The 11,082-nt window shown below is 37.9% G+C and overlaps 1 protein-coding gene across 1 annotated transcript in view; it reads left to right on the top strand.

Annotated features, from left to right (window-relative positions):
- The first annotated feature begins 1,926 nt into the window (after positions 1 to 1,926).
- Positions 1,927 to 11,082, top strand: part of slc6a16a (solute carrier family 6 member 16a) — a 44,684-nt gene continuing 35,528 nt past the window's right edge. The window contains exon 1 of the mRNA XM_062036283.1: positions 1,927 to 2,282. Coding sequence (XP_061892267.1) covers positions 2,280 to 2,282 — 3 coding nt within the window. The 5' untranslated portion in view covers positions 1,927 to 2,279. The remainder of the gene's footprint in view (positions 2,283 to 11,082) is intronic.

Raw genomic sequence — 11,082 nt, 5'->3', positions numbered from 1 at the left:
AGTGTTTTAAGTCTCGTCTTAAGACCCACTTTTATTCTCTGGCTTTTAACACTACATGAGTTGTGTGGTCCTTTGTGTTTTAAAATGTTTATTTCTATTTATTGTTGTAATTTAATTTAATACGATATTCACGGCACAGCAGTGGAGATTGTAAGCAGCACCAAATTCCTGTGGGTGCAGATAACTGACAATATGACCTGGTCTTTTGTAAAAAGAGCTCAGCAGCGCATGCACTTTTTGCGTCGGATGAAAAGAGCACAGCTCCCTCCTCCCATTCTCACCACATTCTACAGAGGCAATATAGAGAGCCTCCTGACCAACTGCATCTCTGTCTGGACTGGAGCCTGCAGTGCCTCAGACTGGAAGTCTCTCCAGAGAGTGGCGAGGATGGCGGAAAAGATCATCAGGACTCCTCTTCCTCCTATCCAGGAAATTGCAAAAAGCCACTGCCTTCAGAAAATCTGCAGAGACTCCTCCCACCCCAACCAAGGACTGTTTTCACTGCTGGACTCTAGAAAGAGGTTCCGCAGCCTCCGTAGCAGAACCTCCAGGCTCTGTAACAGCTTCTTTATAGAGGTAAACGATGTAATGATTCTTCTAGCATAATATTTCATAATATTATGCTAGACCCACTCGACGTCCATTGCATCCGGTCTATTTATCCGTACAGTAATATATTTATTTTAAAAAAAAATGTTTTATTGACATCCAGCATCAGACATTCATACCCATTACATCATATTCACATAAATCATATATCTATTGTCTGCCCTAAATGTCAAAATATTTTTGTTTATATCCCACCCATACCACCCCCCAAAAAACAAACAAAAACAAAGTAATATCTACAAATACATCGATTAAATAAACAGAAAAAAATACAAATAAAACAAAATGAATACAAAAAAAAAATAATAATATTTTTTTTATAAATAAATAATAATAATAATAATACATTAATAATAATCAGAAATAGAATATAAACAGATACATATATATATACACATATATATATATATATATATATATATATATATATATATATATATATATATATATATATACACATATATATATATATATATATATATACACATATATATATATATATATATACACACATATATATATATATATATATATATATATATATATATATATATATATATATATATACATAATTATACATACATATACACATATAGGTACATATTAGTAATCCCTTTTTTTTTCTTTTCTTTTTTTTTGCAGTACAATCACTAATTCGAAAGATTAAAGTCTGGTTTATGGGGCGTGACATAGTTGACCCAATTTTCCCAGTATGAAGTAAATTTCTCCAATTTATAATTAATAAAGGCAGTTATCTTCTCCATTTTATGTATGTCCATTGTTGTTTCCATCCATTGCTTCAAAGTTGGGCTCTCCTGGGATATCCATTTCCTAGTAATGGTCTTTTTACAAGCCACCAGTAGAATATTCATTAAGTGTTTATCTTTCTTCAGCCAATCCTGAGGTACATGTCCAAAAAACAAAGTTTTACTTTCGAGGGGTATCTATTAGTAATCTATTTCTTATCTGTACTGTAAAGTTCAAATTTGAATGACAATAAAAAGGAAGTCTAGTCGAGTCTCTAGTCTAATTGGTTTGATTGATTGAAACTTTTATTAGTAGATTGTACAGTACATATTCCGTATAATTGACCACTAAATGGTAACACCCGAATACGTTTTTCAACTTGTTTAAGTCGGGGTCCACGTAAATCAATTCATGGTTTTACCCTTTAAAATCGTCTTTAATCATATCTATTTTTATATTGGTTTTATATTTTTGTGCAGCACTTAGGAAACATTTTTGTTGTTTAAATGTGCTGTATAAATAAAGTGGATTGGATTGGATGGCTTGTACTTCTCTATAGTCGCCACAGCGCCCTCTGCTGTCCGGAAGTGTGCAGTTATCATTTTGGACAGTCTGAGGTTTCCGCTAAAGTTGTTAAGCTTTTTTTATGGATTTGTGGACTGTAGTGTGTATTTTAGTGTGGTCCAGCCCCGCGTCTCCATTTTGGGACGCAACAGTTCGTCCCCCACACTTTCCTCATTGGCTGTCATACAAGTTTGTCCTATTCGGTGGCCGACGACGAACATTCGTTCCAAACACACGAGTGACTACATGTGGTCCGAAACAGAGCGTCTCGTATCCTAACGAGAGTTTAGAAAAGGACGAATAGTTGGGAGGAGAAGAGTGACGACGACGACATCAGCATTTGGACCAAGCTGTCAACCATGGTAATTTTCTCCCATTCTCACCCACTTAATATCATTTTGTTATATTCTTACCCTCAGATGTATACTTGTTTTTGTTGTTTTTACCAGCAAAGAGAGTTCAAGTATGTTTGACTGACAACAACTGTTTTTATCATCTCATAAATATTTCTAAACTGAGAAATTTCTTGTCAAAATTGGATCTGGAAATGATCATTCACGCGTTCATTTCGGACTCGCATTGACTATTGCAATTCTCCTTTCACTCTCTTTGACAAGTCAACGATAAAGAGACTCCAGACTGTATAAAATGCAGCTGCCACACTTTTGACCGGTGCACCCAGAACTGCCCATATCACCCTCGTTTTATCCAATTGGCTTCCAGTTAAATTCAGCATTGAGTTTTAAGATTTTAGTCCTAACATTCCGCACGTTGCATGGTGTGGGGCCCCTCAGTACATCACTGACTTGCTATGCCCTTACTCTTCAGGGCGCAGCCTCCGGTCTTCAGGCCAGGGTCTTCTAAAGATTCCCAAAACTCGTTTTAAAACCCGTGGAGACCTGGCATTCCAGGCTATAGCTCCCAGACTCTGGAACAATTTACACCAGTCCCTCCGTGATCTTGACTGTGTTGAAACTTTTAAGAAACATTTGAAAACTTCTCTTTTTAAAAGCTTTTAGTTAATGCACCTTTTAACTATCATTTTTAATCCACTTTGTATCCTTTTTATGATGTTGCCCCTGTTGTTTTAATTGAATTGTTGTTTTACTTCACCTATGCTCTGTACAGCGCTTTGTGATTTTATCTGTGAAAAGCGCTTTATAAATAAAATTTACTTACTTACGTCTGGTGCTCAATACAGCCGAGATAATTTGTACATAATCATGTCTATTTATAGTTCTGTTGGACGAGCATTGGTAAAATATCATTAAATAACTTAAAATGTTCTCAACATAGACAATAACCCAAAATAATAACTATATCTGGAAATTCAACAACACTCTTAGGAAGAATACAGCAGCAACTTTAATTGAACTACAAGGACCAATTACTTATAAAGGTAGTCAGCATGCCATTTACAACACAATCAATCAACAGTAATTAATATCCTGCATGTACTTATACAATATACAATGTTTCTGTCAGGTCTTTACTCCTGTATTTATTAATATTTCATATCTTGTGGTTAGAGTGTCCGCCCTGAGATCGGTAGGTTGTGAGTTCATACCAAAGACTATAAAAATGGGACCCATTACCTCCCTGCTTGGCACTCAGCATCAAGGGTTGGAATTGGGGGTTAAATCACCAAAATGATTCCAGAGCGCGGCCATCGCTGCTGCTCACTGCTCCCTTCACTCCCCAGGGGGTGGAACAAGGGGATGGGTCAAATGCAGAGGTTAATTTCACCACACCTAGATAGTCACACACACAGTGTGACTATCAGTGGTACTTTAACTTAACTTTAATATGTATTCCATTTGAAAATTAATAATATATTCTATGAATTTATTCAACAATTGTAGTGGTTCTCAAACTTTTTTTCACCACGTACCACCTCAGACAAAACTTGGCTCTCCAAATACCACCATAATGACCAACATTTAAATACAGTAGCGTAGTAGGCCTAAGTATTCATTAAAAACAAGGCAGAGGTTTTATTTAACAAGTATGTTTATTTGTTTTGGTCACTCAGTACGTGTCCGTGCACTGAATTAGTCCGATATCTGAATAAGCCTCATACAACCCATGGAAACACCTTAATCCGATTGTATTCGGTTTTTAAAAAGTCGGACTAACACACCTGGATTATGCGATAGAAAACCAGATCTCTCGTGGGGGTGTGTGCGGCAGGAGAGGACCTTCATGCGCCAGTTTACACGCGCCAGATACAACCCGGAAGCAGATACCATTCAATAAAAACATAGCAACAATTGTAATGATGAGGATACTGCTTATTTGCTTCACAAATTAAAATAACAGAACATTTTGAAGTGCATTGATGGTAGAAAAAAGAAAAAAAAAGGAGATTTATTTTAGAAGGTAGTTAAGGAAATGTAAGATGCCGGCTTAATTTGGATTCCAGAGCAAAATACGGATGAGATGAACGATAATGATGCAGGTATATTAAAGGTGAATAATAAAGCGTACACAAACCTTTTCACGCTGCATTTGTACACTGCGAAATGATTAACTTTCCGCACAACGGGCAATATAGTCCAGAACAAAGCATAGCAAACATCTTCTGAATATCAGTCGGGGCATGCATGGTCTTTTCCTTTGAATTTAAAACTCTTTCCATCAATCCACAGAGCCTTTTAGATGAGACATTCAAAAGGTTTGTTTCCATGATTTTCGTCTGAAAATTATTTAGAAAATACTCCTCCGCTGGTGTTTCTTTGCATCCAACCTGCATCCGCCCCGATACATACTTGATAGTAGGGTCATGTTCGTAGCACAATCCAAAATCTTTTCTTGATGATGTCTGCTTTTTAACATCAGGATAGCCATTAGAGACGTAATATTTGTAATATGTGCCAATATTACAGCGGACATCAGTTAAAACAAGTTGTAAGGATCTGCAAGTCCTAGTGTGACGTCGTAGGTCAACCGGAAAATTAATTCAGTTATCCGCGCTGAAATGAAATAAGCGCCCCCGGTGTACGGGAGGCGCATGGCGTATAACCAATATTTGCATTAGAGAAAGTGGATGGACACTTGGACTTCCCACGTATGTGTGAAAATACAAAAAAAAACTATTTGAGGAATCAGACTAATTTAGTGCATGGAAACTTAGTGACTCTAACATTACACACGGTTTGAACAGTAACACTGTGTTTCAGTATAGGAAAATAAAACACTGTACTTTTAATCGAGTGATTCTTCGGCATACCACTAGATGGAGCCCACGTATTACTAGATGCAGAGTCTTGTATAGAGTATGGCCAACTAAAAAACAGGCGCCATGATTGCTACCAAGGACGTGTGCGGCTGTGCCAGGATACATGCAATTGCTGTCGTTTTGATGTTAGTTTTTCTGACGAATCAGACCAAAATAATACGTCTATATATAGTTCTAAACATACTCCAAAAGCCATACTCTCTTTATATACGACTCTGGCTAGGGATACACGTACCACAGTTTGAGAATCACTGACCTAATCTCTGTAGGCTTTCCTCCTTTTCCATCATATCTGAATAAGTTATACAGCTAATGCTACAAATCATCTGTTCCTTTCTCTCCCTCTTAGTAAACGGACACCTTAACACAGTAAGTGGACACGTTTTGAATGACTTAATGTACAACATGAGTTATTGGAAGTGTCGACGTGTTCGACACATGGTGAGGATAAAATATCAGTAATTGACCCAGAGAAGGTGGAGGAACGTAGCTTCTGTCTACTTCTTTTCGATCAGCATAACTTTTGTAAGGCCAAACATGTGGAGATAACTTGAAAAATAAAACCATAAGTACTGTATTTACATTCCCTTTTTGGTGGGTCGTTGTAGATAAACTGCAACATTTTCAATCACCAAAATACTAAATATTTACTCTTGCCTGCAAGGACGCATTGCCGTGGATTCAAGAATAAGACAAAAGTGATGAATATTAGCTATTTCTTAGCAGTTAATGTTCTCTAATGTTGGGTCTTTTACAGTGTTCCACAGTAAACAGTAAAGAGATCATGTGCATCAATTACGCATTTTGTCTTTCTTGATTAATGTAATTCAGTTTTGACAGAAACAAATGAAATACATGCAAATGCTAGTGCGCTTGCGTCATCTTCGGAGGTGCATTTTCAGAAAGTGAGCAATGTCACTTAGAATGCATTAATAAATGACGGTTTTTGGATAATTAAAGAATTAAACGGTATTACTAACCGTCCGGAATTTTACCGCAGTTTATCATTATATTGTTTACCGTTACATCCCTTGTCCATTAACAAGTAAAAAGTCAAGGGCGGTCATGGCATGTTCTTGCCGTAAATGCTGGTAATTTTTTTAGGGCGTTACGGCAAGTGACAAGGGCGATCACGGCACGTGCGCGGTTGCCGTGATTAAATTTGAGCCCTGAATACAGTATAAATATATTTATTTTATGGCATTTTTTTTGCTCACCTCTAATTCTGTTTTCTATCTCATTATAAAAATAACTGAAGTCTTAGCAGGATTTTTTCAGTACCATTAGATAGAACCAGTGTACCACCAGTGGTACTTGTACCACAGTTCAGTTTGAGAATCTTTGTTCCACTGTATATCTACATTATATGAATTGCTTTCATTGAGTGCCCAATCGAGTAAAATCCATCCAATATAAAAAAATAATATATATATATATATATATATATATATACTGTCGCGATTAAAGCACCAGTTCCATTGGCAGCAAAACAGTCCCAGAGCATAATACTACCACCACCATGCTTGACGGTGGGGATGGTGTTCCTGGGATTAAAGGCCTCACCTTTTCTCCTCCAAACATTTCGCTGGGTATTGTGGCCAAACAGCAACATTTTTGTTTCATCTGACATCACATGGACAAAGATAAGACCTTTTGGAGGAAAGTTCTGTGGTCAGATGAAACAAAAGTTTTGCTCTTTGGCCACAATACCCAGCAATATGTTTGGAGGAGAAAAGATGAGGCCTTTAAACCCAGGAACACCATACCTACCGTCAAGCGTGGTGGTGGTAGTGTTCTGCTCTGGGCCTGTTTTGCTGCCAATGGAACTGGTGCTTTAAATGGGACAATGAAAAAGGAGGATTACATCCAAATTCTTCAGGACAACCTAAAATCATCAGCCCCGGAGGTTGGCTCTTGGGCGCAGTTGGGTGTTTCAACAGGACAATGACCCCAAACACATGTCAAAACTGGGAAATGAATGGCTTAATCAGGCTAGAATTAAGGTTTTAGAATGGCCTTCCCAAAGTCCTGACTTAAACATGTGTAGACAATGCTGAAGAAACAAGTCCATGTCAGAAAACCAACAAATTTAGCTGAACTGCACCAATTTTGTTGAGAGGATTGGTCAAAAATTCAACCAGAAGCTTGTGGATGGATACCAAAAGCGCCTTATTGCAGTGAAACTTGCCAAGGGAAATGTATCCAAATATTAACATTGCTGTATGTATACTTTTGACCCAGCAGATTTGGTCACATTTTCAGTAGACCCATAATAAATTCATAAAAGAACCAAACTTTATGAATGTTTTTGTGACAAACAAGTATGTGCTCCAATCACTATAAAAAAAATAAGAGTTGTAGAAATTATTGGAAACTCAAGACAGCCATGACATTATGTTCTTTACATGTGTATGTAAACTTTTGATCGCGACTGTATATATTATTCAGTATATGAGACATCATTTACCCATAACTGATATATAATACATATTCTTTAAAGAAACATTAACCCTCATTTAAATATTTTAACCTCTAACATTTTTTTAAATTATTGACATTATAAGACCTTGTTTACATCAACATTTGTATCTGTTTTTAAAAATATATATATATATAAATAATAATATACATGTAGTTTTATTGTTTTTTTGTTATTGTGATCACCTCTCTTTATAAAGTGGCTGTTAGAAATCACATGGTTTTCCCACCTAGGGCTGCATACTGAAAAATGAAAGAATGTAGGCGGCCACTTTAAATTCAGTTTGTATTGTCTATGCTAAGTTATTTGGGAAAATCAATTATCTTAGTTTTGTCTTATACAGTAGGTGGCAAAGCAAATAGTTGTTAGTGTTATATTTTTTAAACCGTAGGATTTAAAAAAATAATGATTTACTATCGGGACATAGGGCCAGGTGAAGGTCTGCGCTCTGCAAGTGCTCATAGTTAATAAGGAATTGATTTAATTTCAAGAACTTGTTGAAGTCCATTAAAAAATTATCTGCCAGCTAAAAATGGCCCCCGGGCATTGGACATGGGATGTTGAACCTGATTTAAGTTATTAGTTTGTGGAGGTTGCCCTCCTGTGGGTTCTTCTGACCACAAAGATCCTCTCGTGAGCCCGGAAGTCTGGTGCAACAAAATTTTATTGTGCGCACACGCGCCAGCTCAGCACTCTTTTTCATCCACTTTTCAGTCTTTTGGCTGCTCTTCGTCTTATGGCGTGGTCTCGTGCGCATGTGTGGCTCCTCTAGCTCAAACTCCAACTCCAACTGACTTGTCTCGGCTGCTGCTAATAAGCTTGGCAGGTGATTGGATGATCAGCCCCAGCTGGGTAATCCAATCACCTGCCAGCTGTGCTTCCACACTCCGCTCCGCGGCAGGCCCGCAGACCACGCCCCCCCTCCACATAGTTGTTCATTGCATTAAAAAAACTACATATGCACCGCAATGTTTTTCTCATTTAAAACGCAATTTTAGTTCAAATTCAGAACTGTGTATACAGTAGTACGTACATTTTTAAGTTTAATTGGTTCTGTGACAGAGCTCTTAACTCAAAACACTTGTATCTCAAATCAACACCACTCTTTTAATTAATTTAGTAGCTGCTTGGTCCTTCCAAAACGGCACAATTATAACATGTAGCATGCCTTTAACACTGAACAAAAATATGAACGCAACACTTTTTTTTTTGCTTCCATTTTTCATGAGTTGAATTTAAAGATCTAACATTTTTACTATATACGCAAAAGACTTAAATATTGTTCACAAATCTGTCTGAATCTGTGTTAGTGAGCATTTTGTCTTTGCCAAGATTATCCATCCCACTCCACAGGTGTAACATATCAAAATGCTGATTAAACAGCATGACTTTTGCACAGGTGTGCCTTAGAGTGCCCACATTAAAAGGCCACTCTGAAATGTGCAGTTTTATCACACAGCACAATGCCACAGATGTCGCAAGTTTTGAGGTAGCGTGCAGTTGGCATACTGACTGCAGGAATGTCCACCAGAGCTGTTTCCCATGAATTAAATGTTGATTTCTCTACAATAAGCCGTTTCCAAGGGCGTTTCAGAGAATTTGGCAGTATCTCCAACCGGCCTCCTAACTGCAGACCAAGTGTAACCACATCCAGCAGGTGCACCTCCATGATCGTCTGAGGCCAGCCAACAGGACAGTAACAATTGGTTTGCACAACCAAAGAATTTCCGCACAAACTGTGAGAAACCGTTTAAGGCTGTGGTCCCCAACCACCGGGCCGCGGCCCGGTACCAGTCCGCGGACCGATTGGTACCGGGCCGCACAAGAATTTAATTTTTTTTTTTTTTTTTTTTTTTTTTTTTTTATGAAATCAACATAAAAAACACAATATATACATTCTATATCAATATAGATCAATACAGCCTGCAGGGATACAGTCCGTAAGCACACATGATTGTATTTATTTATGTAAAAAAAAAAAAAAAAAAAATTTTTTTTTTTTTACATAAAAATTTTTTTTTTTTTTTTTTTTAAATACACCCCCCCACCGGTCCGTGGGACAAATTTTCAAGTGTTGACCGGTCCGCAGCTACAAAAAGGTTGGGGACCACTGGTCTAAGGGAAACTCATCTGCATGCTCGTCGTCCTCATCGGGGTCTCGACCTAACAGCAGTTCATCATCGTAACCGACGTGAGTGGGCAAATGCTTACATTCGATGGCGTCTGGCACGTTGGCGGTTTGCTGATGTTAACGTTGTGAATGGAGTGGCCCATGGTGGGGGTGTGGTTATGGTATGGGCAGGTGAATGTTATGGAGAACGAAGGCAAGTGCATTTTATTGATGGCATTTTGAATGCACAGAGATACCGAGACGAGATCCTGAGGCTCATTGTTATGCCATTCACCTGAGCCCATCACCTCATGTTGCAGCATGACAATGCACAACCCCATGTTGCGAGGATCTGTACACAATTCCTGGAAGCTGAAAACATCCCAGTTCTTGCATGGCCAGCATACTCACCGGACATGTCACCCATTGAGCATGTTTGGGATCCTGTGGATGGGCGTATACAACAGCGTGTTCCGGTTCCTGCCAATATCCAGCAACTTGGCACAGCCATTGAAGAAGAGTGGACCAACATTCCACAGGCCACAATCAACAACCTGATCAATTCTATGCGAAGGAGATGTGTTTCTCTGCTTGAGGCAAATGGTGGTCACACAAGATAATGACTGCTTTTTGTACCCCCCAGATCCCAATAAAGAAAACTGCACATTTCAGAGTAACCTTTTATTGTGGGCAGCCTAAGCCACACCTGTGCAATAATCATGCTGTTTAATCGGCATCTTGATATGCCACACCTGTGAGCTGGGATGGATTATCTTGGAAAAGAAGATATGCTCACTAACACAGATTTAGACAGATTTGTGAACAATATTTGAGAGTACTAGGTATTTTGTGTATATATTAAAAGTTTTTAGATTTTGAGTTCAACTCATGAAAAATGGGAGCAAAAAACAAAAGTGCAGAGTTTATATTTTTCATTATAAAAAGATAACCTAACTTTTAGATGATAAACATTGTTTTAAAAACAAAACAATAGAATGTAGTACTAACAACTACAGTAATGTTATAATAATGTACAGCATTTACCATAAAAAGTAGACTTCTATGGTATGTTTTAGGTGCTTCTCCGTCAAACCGCATCATCAGCTTCTCCATATTTTCATGGATAAATGTCTGCCGTTTAGATATTATTTCAACATCCTTAGCTGGTGTTAGACTCAATCTGCTTCAGTATAGTGCAGACTAGCAGTGATACTCTCGAACTGCTTTGCCAAGTTAGCGAGTTACACGCTTTGTCATGTTTTTGATTTATTATTTCTTTAAAGGCCTACTGAAACCCACTACTACCGACCACGCAGTCTGATAGTTTATATATCA

This window comes from Entelurus aequoreus, linkage group LG25 (genome assembly GCF_033978785.1).
Source record: "Entelurus aequoreus isolate RoL-2023_Sb linkage group LG25, RoL_Eaeq_v1.1, whole genome shotgun sequence".
NCBI lineage: Eukaryota > Metazoa > Chordata > Actinopteri > Syngnathiformes > Syngnathidae > Entelurus > Entelurus aequoreus.
Note: the sequence above shows the minus strand (reverse complement) of the source record. Positions and strands in the feature narration are given on the sequence as shown.